General features: G+C 36.7%; 1 protein-coding gene across 3 annotated transcripts in view; it reads left to right on the plus strand.

The window, feature by feature from the left end:
- The window catches only part of LOC129922783 (sushi, von Willebrand factor type A, EGF and pentraxin domain-containing protein 1-like), an 85512-nt gene that overhangs the window by 23249 nt on the left and 49004 nt on the right, over window positions 1-13259 (plus strand). For all 3 annotated transcript variants that reach the window (XM_056009987.1, XM_056009986.1, XM_056009988.1), the window contains 3 exons: window positions 3175-3333; window positions 7537-7698; window positions 12617-12778. In XM_056009987.1, coding sequence (XP_055865962.1) covers window positions 3175-3333; window positions 7537-7698; window positions 12617-12778 — 483 coding nt within the window. The remainder of the gene's footprint in view (window positions 1-3174; window positions 3334-7536; window positions 7699-12616; window positions 12779-13259) is intronic.

Raw genomic sequence — 13259 nt, forward strand, 5'->3', positions numbered from 1 at the left:
TTTCTTGAAATATGTTCCAATGAATACTATTGCTAGTTTTTTTTTTTTTTTTTTTTTATTGAGCTAATACAGTGAGCTGATTACCTACTTTTATTGAATTTTTACTCAAATGTAAAATCCCAATATTAATTACATGTATTCAAATGTTTTTGCACATTTTACAATAATATTTAATTAAAATTTTAAACAGACTCAACATCATATGAACAGGTTTCTTTTGTTATACTTTAAATGGTAAAACGTGCAGTATCATTTACACTTCAACTACCATCTAGATGTGTCAAGGCATATTTGGGCATATAAATAAAGATTTTATTATTATCTTTTTCAATGTGTCTACTTTTGACAAGTTATAATTTTCCAACTTGGTTGTCACCCCCAAAATGGTGTCGACTGGTGTGGACCACACCCCACACACACCCTCCATCTAGTGACGCCACTGCTCCAAGATATATCTCAAGATTTTAATATTATCTTTTTCAATGTTTCTAGCTTTGCCAAGTTATAATTTTTCCAACTTGGTTGTTACCCCCAAAGATCCAGAATATAGAATATATATAGAATCAAGATCTAGACAGGATATAGATTTCTTGACTAGTTCTAGATATGATATAGTCTAGATCTAGAATCTAGATCTACAATAGACTAGATCTCTAGATTACTTCTTGATCTAGATCTAGACTTGATCTAGATTCTAGATAGAACTAGAATCTATGATTAAAAACTAGAACTAGAATTCAGAATAGAACTAGAATTGGAATCCAGGCTAGAACTAGCTTTCTAGACAAGCTCTAGATATAGATCTGGTTTAGATATGGATCTAGACTCTTGATCTAAGCTAGATCTAAATCTAGATCGCGATCTAAAATCTAGACTAGGTCTAGAAAATGTTTGTAAAATGTTTCACATGTTTCGGATGTTCCTTCAAGGTTGAAGATAGTTTACTAGAACTAGAATAATCATGTAGAATCTACATAAACTAAACTTCTGATTTAGCACTCTTAAAATCTTTGTCTAATAGATCTAGAACTACAATATAAATTTGAAATAATTTAGATGCAATTTAGATTAGATTTATGCAAAAAATAATTTTTTGATAACCTATCAATAGACTGAATGCAACATTAAATTTAATAAGGTTACAAAAAAAGTTTGTGTGGAAACACAAACTCAAAATCGGCCCCCAAAGTGGTCCACCAAGGCAGGCTTCAATATTTTCAGAAAAAAACATACGAATGAAATTTTATCAAAGACAAATGAGAGATAAGAATGGAGAGTTTTTGACCCAACGGTCCAGCAGATCAAAGGATTGGTGAAAGTGAATGTAAAGTTAGATGTGAACCTGGCCTAATTAGTTCCCCTTATAAACCTTGTGGTCTATACGGTACATGATGTAAAGTTCATCTGTTTTTGAGGCATACGGTTAACGAGGGTGTCATGTAGCCAACACAACGACCAACCGCCTTTACTTTTCCCAAACTAATGTCAGGTACCCATTAGAGCTGAGTGGACTCAGAGGCACCCAAATATTCCAAAGTTGAAAATCCCAGTCTTCACCAGGAAACCAAACGCTTTACCGCTCAGCCACCGCGTCTCACCTGGCCTAACTGATGTCTTATAATTGAGCGTATTTTTTTGAAAAGGTTGGACTTTTTCGGTTTAAAAAAGGTTCACGAAAATGATGTTTATAAAATTACTATTCGTTTTAAATTAGGTCTAACTTATAATGCATACTAATTAGCTTTTTCTTTTTAAAAAACTGCTTGCATAACAGATTTTAAAAATTAGATTTTTTCGCTTTCAGAAAAAAAAGTAGCCGTTGCATCAGAACTTTGAATGGTCTAAAATATTGTGATGTTGGATTTTCTTTATCTTTTCTAGTTTACGAGATCTAAACGGGACCGACGGACAGACGGACAGACATTTCACACAAAACTAATAGCGTCTTTTCCCCTTTCGGGGGCCGCTAAAAATAGTAGATTAGTATATAATAAGATTGCAATATTTATCTAGACGTTTGGAAATCAAAATCTACACTTTAAGTCTAGAAATTGAAATTCTTTATTTCTTTATCTAAAAAAGTAACGCGGTTATTAAATCATCGTCAAATTATATCTCGCGCCAAAATTTCCCTTACGCCAAAACAGCTCGCTCAAAAACGGCTGCTCTAAAACGTCACGTACCGATGCAGAAGTACCGCCCATTGACAAACAATTTTGAAACCGAAAGATAATTTTCGCTGCTTTTTGCTGCAGCTAGACTACTGTTCTTATGGGACAACTTTAGGATTTCAATGTTTTATATGTGGTTAAACCAGTTCACCTGATGCATTTTTCTTTCACAGCATCGATGGAAGGAATTTAGCTTTTTGATATTGCTGGAATATAAGGTCCAGAACTCTTGTGCATAAAAGAGTGACGGAAGGACTACAGCTCTGTAGACTTTTGTAGATATGCTGAGTCCTCTCTGTTGCCACACTTGTCCTTGAAGTCTGCCAAAATCAGCCCTGGCACGTGCAACACGAAAGTCTACCTCGTCATCTGGGTTGGCTTTGGCTGATAGGGCACTTCCCAAACAGACAGACTTTTCAACATTTGCTAGATTTTTTTAAATAAACGCTTTTAAAAGCGATTAGGGGTAAAATTCATCCAAATATCCATTTTCTTTCTTCCCAGCCACTCATTTGTCCAATTGATTCAGTTAAGTGATAGGATCGCAGCGTATTGAGTAGGTTAAAAGCATGAAATAAGGCAAAACAGAACTTGTATAAAATATTTCTAATAGGTCTAGAACTGTTAAAAATTTCATTACATGGGACTGATCTAACCTATTTATACAAGTCTTTTTTCTTGTTTTTTTTTTATACTTCAAAAAATTGAAACGCGCAAATTAAAAATAGTTCCCAGTTTTGTAAACAAACTAGACATTATTTTCCAAAAAATATACACCAACTTTCTAATGTTTAAGAAAATCGTGAGAGCTGTTTACATAAATCAAGTCCACCTAGTCTCGGCCCACCATTTGTCCAGCCAAAAGGTTCCACACCAAAAGTGTCGACTTCAATAGTGGTGTTTTAAAAACTGGTCGGATATATAAATTGCAATTTTTCTCTTTATGTAAAATACAAATTTTAAAGAAGAACAAATGTTAATTCGCAACAATTAAAATTTTCAGTTTACTGTGGCCCAGGGTATGAAAAAAAGGATGATAAATGCTCTGAATGTGATTTTGGTTCCTACAAAATCGATAAAGGAAACAGTCCGTGTAAAAAGTGCCCTGAACATAAAAAAACACCTGGAAAAGGTTCCCAATCTATGTCTAGCTGTTCTCTTAGTAAGTATGAGATACATTGCTAAACTTGCTTTTTTTTTATTAGCTGCCCCCGAAAGGTGTGGTCTGTCTGACTGTCCGTCCGTCTGTTCCAGCAAGTTAGGTTCGACTTCAAAAAGATATGTGTCCGGATCTTCTTTTTCTTCCAAAATGTCATCTCGGAGGCGTGCTTGTAAGGTTTCTTTATTTCCGCTCGTTTTCAGATCTCGATCACGGAGTTCTTGCTTCAGTTCTCTAAATTCAAGTTCGTACAGCAGTTTCAGACGAGCCATAGTAGATCCGATCCAATCCGATTCCGATCCGATCCCACTTCTGACACCAGTTGTTACGAATCTCACTATCCAGGCTCTCTGCAAACTGCACCTTACACCACCAACTTAAAGAACTTGACAACTCAGGGCTCCAAAGTAACGTAACACTTTAATAGTTGAATAAATAACAGCCAATACTGTACAATTGGCTACACGTACACTGTACAAATATCTCTCCGATAACACCGTTCCGCAGTATCAACTCTTGCACTGGCCTCTCCGTCTCGTTCCGGGCTTGCACTGGGTTCAACAGTTCAGGACTGACTTCACACACTAGGCTCGTTGTGTCGGACTCGATCGCAGACAAAGATCAAGACGCCAGCCGTCTCAACTGTACTTGACAGTACTCCGCACTGAACCGTCGTAATGCTCCGTACAGAACCACACCGCTGAACTGTGCTATAGTCGACCGGACTGTAGTGAACCGGGCTCTGAACCCCTGCCGTGAACCTCCTTTCTGAACCTTGCTGTATTGAGCCCCTTTTCTCGACCGTCTTGACTGCGACACCTCCGCTCTTATATAGGGTCCCTACTGGCCTTTTCGAACCGGACAGAACGCCCCTCGACGTTTCTAGGTGGTCAGATGACTATAACTCTCGTGACGCTCCTGAGATTTGTTCACGTCGGCGATCCTTCCCGAACTGTCCTGTTGACGCTCGACTCGGCTGACAGTCGTAACTCGTCACGCTTGACCGCTCGTCTAGCGCTGGCCTGGGGCGATTTGCGTCGGCTGACTACACACACACCACTACCCCCATCTCTGCCACCACCAGGTTTATAACACTGCCCCCTCCTTAGATCTGTCCGTCCCGGACAGAATCAACCTCATGACATTGGCTGTGAAGCTTCATCGCTGCAGTTATTTCTTGGTAGAATCACCATGCACGTTGGACTACGCAAACACCGCCTTCTTGTTTTCATCCAGTTGATCGTCCTCTTGTTAAAGTGACGTTGTGGTTGCATCGCTCTCTTGTCGGTCGGTACTGAGGACAGCCACTTGACACATAGAGAGGTATAGGATGTAAGGGCTGGGGATACCAAGATCGTTGGCAAAAGAGGTGGCTTCCTAGGGCTTTGAGAAGAAGGACTGGGATGGGCTTCAAATCCACAGGGCGGGGAATTGTGGGACAGGTCATCATCTTCAGCCTTGTCTGGAGGGCATGCTCCTGGGGCCGGTTGGTAACACTCCTCGTGCAAAGGTCCCTTGTCTTCGGCTTCAGGCTCCATTGGGCTTTTTTCACCACCATCAGGACCTCTCTCTCTCGTCTCAGTATCGGGCCAATCGCTTGTTGGGTTCAGACCCTGTCGATGACATTCGTCTTTCAAATGTCCATCAACGTCAACGTCAGACTGCCTTGGATTCTCTTTACCACCATCAGGACTTTCCTCTCTAGTCTTGGCAGCTGGACCAACGTCTGTTAGGTTCGGACCTGGCTGGTATCTCTCGACTTGCATATGTCTCTCAACGGCTTCGTCAGGTTTCAATGGGTCCTCGTGATCACCACCAAGGCTCCTCTCTCTGGTTTTAGCATCTGAACGAACGTCTGAGTTGATGATTCTCTCCTCCACAGCAGGTATGCGTTGGTTCATAGCGGCTATCTTGGTGTTCATGGCATCTAGCTTGGAATTGATCTGTTCCAGCAAGTTAGGTTCGACTTCAAAAAGATATGTGTCCGGATCTTCTTTTTCTTCCAAAATGTCATCTCGGAGGCGTGCTTGTAAGGTTTCTTTATTTCCGCTCGTTTTCAGATCTCGATCACGGAGTTCTTGCTTCAGTTCTCTAAATTCAAGTTCGTACAGCAGTTTCAGACGAGCCATAGTAGATCCGATCCAATCCGATTCCGATCCGATCCCACTTCTGACACCAGTTGTTACGAATCTCACTATCCAGGCTCTCTGCAAACTGCACCTTACACCACCAACTTAAAGAACTTGACAACTCAGGGCTCCAAAGTAACGTAACACTTTAATAGTTGAATAAATAACAGCCAATACTGTACAATTGGCTACACGTACACTGTACAAATATCTCTCCGATAACACCGTTCCGCAGTATCAACTCTTGCAATGGCCTCTCCGTCTCGTTCCGGGCTTGCACTGGGTTCAACAGTTCAGGACTGACTTCACACACTAGGCTCGTTGTGTCAGACTTGATCGCAGACCAAGATCAAGACGCCAGCCGTCTCAACTGTACTTGACAGTACTCCGCACTGAACCGTCGTAATGCTCCGTACAGAACCACACCGCTGAACTGTGCTATAGTCGACCGGACTGTAGTGAACCGGGCTCTGAACCCCTGCCGTGAACCTCCTTTCTGAACCTTGCTGTATTGAGCCTCTTTTCTCGACCGTCTTGACTGCGACACCTCCGCTCTTATATAGGGTCCCTACTGGCCTTCTCGAACCGGACAGAACGCCCCTCGACGTTTCTAGGTGGTCAGATGACTATAACTCTCGTGTCGCTCCTGAGCTTTGTTCACGTCGGCGATCCTTCCCGAACTGTCCTGTTGACGCTCGACTCGGCTGACAGTCGTAACTCGTCACGCTTGACCGCTCGTCTAGCGCTGGCCTGGGGCGATTTGCGTCGGCTGACTACACACACACCACTACCCCCATCTGTGCCACCACCAGGTTTATAACAATATATATATATATATATATATATATATATATATATATATATATATATATATATATATATATATATATATATATATATATAATATCATAGACTTATATATACTATATCTAGACTGGACATGGAGATTTTTTGACACTATAAAAAATGTCATGATCATTTTTTAGATAGTTGGATCAAGGCGTTGATTCGTATACTAATAAGAAGTCTTTTTTTTTTCAATCCTAACCTATGTAACATAATTTAATTTTTAAGTCTAGATCTAGTATTTAACATATAAAGTGAAAGTACTCTCGTCTCATAAATATTATTTTGTGATTATTAGATACATAATCTAGAAAGATCTAGGTAATCAATCTATTTAAATGTATATAAGATGATTTAAATCAAAATGAATTATTTCCATCTAGAATTTTAAAAATATTATCTCAATGGAAACAAACAGGAAATGGCTTTGTTTCATATATTTGCGTGAATATCCGAGAAATGATTTTGCATTATTTTATAAACTTTGAAAACTAAAGATCATTACATTTCTAAGACAGAAACGATTGATTCCACTTAGAGCCTAAAAAAGAGTTTACGTACATAAAACTCTATATATATATAATGTATAGGTCTGTGAATCGATCAATCTACTTGTAAACACACATCAAATTAATTCACAGATTTTTAAGAACTAACATTAGAATCTCATATAACTTCATTTACTTGACAAAATAAAGTTGTTATTTTTTTTTTTTTAGTGTACACAAGTAGATTTACAATGGCTGCACATCCCTGTACTTGGCCGTAAAGAGCCGTACTGAACGTACCGAGCCGTACTCGGCTCAACTTTTACCTACTTTTTGTGGTCTCCTTACGGTCGGAGACCTGATCTTTAGGCTCGACGGAAATTGACGAGCCTGTGGCCAGTTCCTTCTAAGACAATTTTTCGAGCGATCTACATGTTGGTCTAATTACACACATACATTAGTACGATGACCATTGTTCTATGAGAACCTTTGTCAAGCAGAGTGACCCCTACATACTTAAGCTGCCAGTTCATATATGTAAAAAAGAAATATGGTTATCTGTTCAAAAAAAATACGCTAGTCTCCTAAATAGCTGGAACATGAATTGCATTTAGTCTTATGTTTTACCTGTAACATGTTTGTTTGTTTTTCAAACATTTATTTTTATATTTTAGCACTAATTCTGTAATTTATTTTACGTTGACAATTTTATATATATAAATATTTCTACCATATTAATACAGCCTTCTGTGAACCAGGATTTTATTCACCTGACACTATCGTTTGTTCCATATGTCCGAACGGTACTTACAAAGGTGAAGCTGGAAACATGCCATGCACACCTTGTCCTGGGAACACAACAACTCCGTCATTTGGAAGCACCAACATCGCACAATGCAGTTTAAGTATGCTTTGTTACCACTTGATAACGAAGAATAACAACTGTCTGTGTATTTTCAGTATCACTAAGTCAAATATATTTATAAAATGTACAAGAAATGTTTACAACAAATATAAACATTAGTTAAAGACGTTTTTTCTGGTCGACTAGCTGCTAAAATTAAAAGAAAACATTTACGTTTGTTTATAAAGGCTAGGAATGCACTTCGAATGTAAATATCACACACATTTTTTTAAAATGGACTTTCTAAGCATCGACTTTCATGCAGTAGCGTATCGCCGCGGCATGATATGGTGCTAAACTAATTCCATTAAAAAAAATTAAATAATCAGAGTGTATATATTTTTTGTTTTGTGCCCCCATCAGGATAAAAGCGCTTATTTTTATGCGTATTGTCTGTTGGTCGGTCTGTCCGTCACGTTTTTAAAAAAAAAAAACAACAACACTAAACGCTTTTGAAAATCTGATTAAGCTTTAATGTTCCTTCTAAAACATTGCAATAGTTTAAGTATCTATAATAGATTGTTCCGGATGTTTTTGTGAAAAACAAATCAATGCCAACGAATGTTTGTTTGCTTTTGTATTTTATTTTACATGTAATTTTCTTCCTATGAAATATGAAGAACTAAGAAGTTGTTCGGGAAGTTGTTTTATAAAAAAATAAATTTTGTCAAATGATTATTTGAAATAGCATGAATGACTTACATTACTCATATATTCTTGAACAATAAGTCACTATAGTTTAATTATCGATATCCGATTGTTCCGTATTTTAAACTTACAACAAATTAATGTAAAATGACTTATCTTATCTTATCTTTTACAGACGTTTCTTCAAAAAAGAAGATGATTACGTCCTACATTTAACTTTCTAGTTAAACGTTTTAAAGTCTAATTATTGTTAATATTATGTTTCGCTTTTTTAGGAAAACAACTTCCTAACACAACAATATGGTATAAAAATATCTCTAAAAGGCTATGGTACAACTAAGTTTATATATGAGACCATTCCAAATATTTAATTACCGGTATTAGATTTATCTAGAATTCTCTTTTTCTCTCCTATATATATACTAACATCTGGAACAATCTATTATAGATACTTTAAACAATTGCAATGTTTCGGAAGGTAAATTAAAGGTTATCAAATTTTATAATATACTAGACATATGTTACCCGCGACCCGCGGGTCTTTATTTGCGCATTACTTTCGATATAGTCACTGAGAGTGTTTTGTAAGCAATTAAACGAAATAATAATGTAATAAGTAAAGCGAATGTGTCAATGTAAAAATAGTGTGAATAATGCTATCAAATCAAAATAGCTAATAGGCTTAAATCTTTTTTTTTTTTTTTTTTTTCAAATTAAAACATTTGCTTGTAGGCCTACATATATTTGATTAAAATTTGAGATGAATAGACTAAATTTTGTATTTTCATGTGTATAAAGTATAAAGTATATATTGAGGTAGACATAGATCTAAATCTACACTAATCTAGAGTTAAACATTGGCTTTTATAGAGTTCATTCTGTGCTGTGCATGCGTGACCTTTTTTCATGAATGAATATAGGCCTATCTCAACACGGCTACGCAGCTTTAGCGAACAGCGAACGAATGTATTAAAATGCTTTAGAAAAACAAATTTGAATGTTAATTTGATTAAAATATGAAATGAATGGACAATAATTAGTATATTTATGTGTTAAAGCACAAAACTATCTTTGCGAATAGAAGTTTTATCATCTTAGAGTTCAATAAGAGTTTTAGACCTAGGCCTAGGAATAGACTCAGTAGAGAGATGTGTTAATGTGTAACCATTGGTTTTTTATTAAAACATTTCTTTTGAATAATCTAGTGGATTGGATTTAGATGTATGTTAAACGTAGCTAATGATCCTTTCACGTTATTTCAGTTTCGCTACGAAAATAAAATTAGTTTTGCGAAAATGGTTTACCCAAAGTCGATACATTCTTATCTATTAAAAACGAAAAGAGCGATAGCTTTGTTAAATAAATGGGATTATAAAGTGAACAATTAAACGAAATAATTTTTAGTACGCGATTCATGAATGAATATAGATCTAGGCCTATCTCAACTCGGCTTCGCAGCTGTCGTAAACGAATGTAGCTTTAGAAAACCAAATTTGAATGTTTATTTGATCAAAATATGAAATGACTGGACTTTAATTAATATATTTATGTGTTAAAGTATAAAACTATCTGTGCGAAGAGAAGTTCTATCATCTTAGAGTTGGATTAGAGTTTTAGATATAGGGATGGGATTATAAAGTAAACAATTAAACGAAATAATTTTTAGTACGCGATTCATGAATGAATATAGATCTAGGCCTATCTCAACTCGGCTTCGCAGCTTTCGTAAACGAATGTAGCTTTAGAAAACCAAATTTGAATGTTTATTTGATCAAAATATGAAATGAATGGACTTTAATTAATATGTTTATGTGTTAAAGTATAAAACTATCTGTGCGAAGAAAAGTTTTATCATCTTAGAGTTGAATTAGAGTTTTAGATCTAGGGATGGGATTATAAAGTAAACAATTAAACGAATTAATTTTTAGTACGCGATTCATTACGGTATTGTCTAATGAAAGAATGTTCGTCAGGAAATCTGTAGTCACAGATATCAGGAACTAATTTATGTAAAAAATGCTTTTGAAACACAAAATTGAAGGTTAATTTTATTATATAATGAAATCAATGGATCTTCTTTTGTATTTTCATGTGTCAAAGTAAAAAACTTTCTGCGCAAAGTGTATTTCTTAAAATTAGATCTAGGTCTAAATCCTTTCTATCTTTTCTCATGTCAACATTGTAGACATGGCCTAGATCCATAAAATACTATAGCTGTAATAGAGTCGGACAACTTTATTTTTTTTGAGGGTCTTAAGTTTGTTTTAGGGCTACAATACATACACTACGGACTAAGTTGGTACCCAAGGAACATTCCTGTCTAGTTTTATCAAGATTGCTCAAGCGGTTTTGATGTCTATAAGTAGCATCCATCCATCCATACATACATACATACCCCTCACATTCTACTTTATAATATAGATATATATATATATTTAAATTTATCGATATACCCGGGTAACAAGGTACCCGTGGGCCCGGGGCTCAAGAATATAATGTTGGGCCCCTACCCTCCCCCTCTCCCCAATATGACACTTTTTGTGTGTGTGTGTCAAAAAAAATAGAGAAGTTTGTACGTATCGGTACATTGACTAAAAGACATTCTTAAACAACTTCCTGAACACAGCTGATAGAATCATTGTAGACCATAATTAAGTACTGTTTAGCACAGTGAACATAAGTGGTTGTTTTGTTGAAACAATGCCAGAAAGCTGCTATTGGAAAACCATCATTGCCTTGCCCTTGCAATTAATTTAAAGAAAGATGGTGGTTTTGTATGTCTTGGAGCATTAGTTCAGACATCTCTAGGATACCATTACGCTGTCATTATGAGGTCTCTATGTGGTCTATTCATCATCATCATCATCAAACTCCATTTCAGTGAGGGCTTAAGTGCCTCCAATCCTCTTTTGCAAAAGCCCTGGACAGAAACCTGCTTTCTTGCGTAGTGCATACATGTCACCATAAAGGTCGAGAATTTTTGGTTTCCCAGACCTGTCGAGACGGAGATCAGCAGGTCTGGGAGCAGTCAAACAGAATATGGGACACGGTTTCTTCTTCTTTACTGCACCGGGGACACTGTGAATCAAAATGTGGTCATAGCGTTAAGAAATATTAGCCAACAGGACAGTGACTTGTCCTGCACTGTGCTATATGCCTGGACAGCCTCCACCACGGGGGAAGTGCGGTCGGGGCCCTCATGCGCTCTCAGACTCCACAGGCTTTTTGGGACTTGTCCCAGCACTCAAACCAATTTTCCATTTCTGTTTTATGTGGTCTTTTAAATGTCTCTACCCTGTCATAATGATGTGCCTAAGTCTTTAGAATGTCACTACGCTATCATGTTATATTAATGAAATCTCTAAGATTTTCCTAACGATCACTAAATGCCTTGTCAGATACTGGACTATTACTTTCTTTAAAATTGTTCCTAGCTTAAGGTATAACTTTTTCTAGTATTTGCTTCCGAAGCAGTTTTAACTTTTAAGTTAACTTAAAAGGAAACAAATGTTATACACACAAATCATATAAAATGAGAGAAGAATATAATAGTTAATCTTTTTATTTTTAACTTATTAGCAAAAAATGTTTTATTTTCATATAGTAGAGTTTGTACTTGCAAATGTTTTTTATGTGCTCATAATGGCTTCAGCGGGCAAAAGGACTGGGCACAAGGAGTTATAGTCCCAGAAAAAAAAAACGGGTGTAAAAACATGACCATCTAGCTTCAGACAGCACGTATCCCTTATGGAGGACGTATGTATGTCAAAGTAGTCTCTTTTTTTGGTGCGCTGAAAGATAGTCGAGGTAACACGGGTGCCCCTAGGAAATGCGTAAGCGCCAACGCGCTTTAACTGACATTGAAGAGAGCAACAGGTTACAGCCGACTTCAGCACGATGGAGGTCACTTACAAAGACAGCGGGATACACTTTTGAGACATAAGGAAATTCTGCTTCCGAAGACAGACTTAGATGGCGAAAGAAAACCTAAGTCAAACATGTTGGACAATGGTTATGTCCATATGGATGTGGCAAAATATGTAGGTTGCAGCTGGGACTCCGTAGTCACTGGAAATACTGCATTCCTCATATCCTTCGGAATGGAAGACAAGTCTTATTAACTTGAGGCACAAGGAGAGAACAAATCTCTTTCCTATTGACTATTCTTAATGACTCTTCAACTAACATTTAAATAGTTACCACATAAAAAAAACGTGTTTATTATATGCACTGTTAAAGAATATTTTTTATTTTATTTATATGCTAAACAGTACATTGTGAAAAAGGATTGTTTTTAAGAGATAACATTTCCTGCTCTGTTTGCCTAAATGGAACCTATAAAGACTTTACTGGAAATCAGCAATGTATAAAATGCCCTATGAACACAACAACTAGGGAAGTTGGTGGTACTGACATCAAAGATTGCTCTTTGGGTAAGTCATCTTTCCTTTTTTTATATTTTTAAAAATTAAATATTTTTTTAAAATCCCTATAAAACTACTCATTTACAGTATTTAACCAAAGATAATTATTTTTTAATTTTTATAATATAATTATTCGGAATTAACAGATTAAAATGTCCCAATGGTGCTGCTATTGTTACATGTGTCATGGACCGCTGGGAAAAATCCCCATTGTCATGCGCATCTGGCGGGGGTTTGTGGGTGTGCATGTAATTAAAATCAATTATTAAAATAGTTTATTTGGATGACGTTAGGTCTAGTGCAGTGGTCTTCAACGGGGGCGCTATCGGCCCCCTGGGGGGCGTTTTCGTGAAATTGTGGGGCGCTGGGAGCCAAAGGGGCGGAGAAGAAACTAAAGGTGCACTGAAACAAAACAAATAAAAAAAATTCTTCAAAATTAAAGATGGCAAACTAAAGATAGACAAATTATGTCTAGCTTGCTTCTAATTTA

Source organism: Biomphalaria glabrata, chromosome 14 (genome assembly GCF_947242115.1).
Source record: "Biomphalaria glabrata chromosome 14, xgBioGlab47.1, whole genome shotgun sequence".
Classification (NCBI taxonomy): domain Eukaryota; kingdom Metazoa; phylum Mollusca; class Gastropoda; family Planorbidae; genus Biomphalaria; species Biomphalaria glabrata.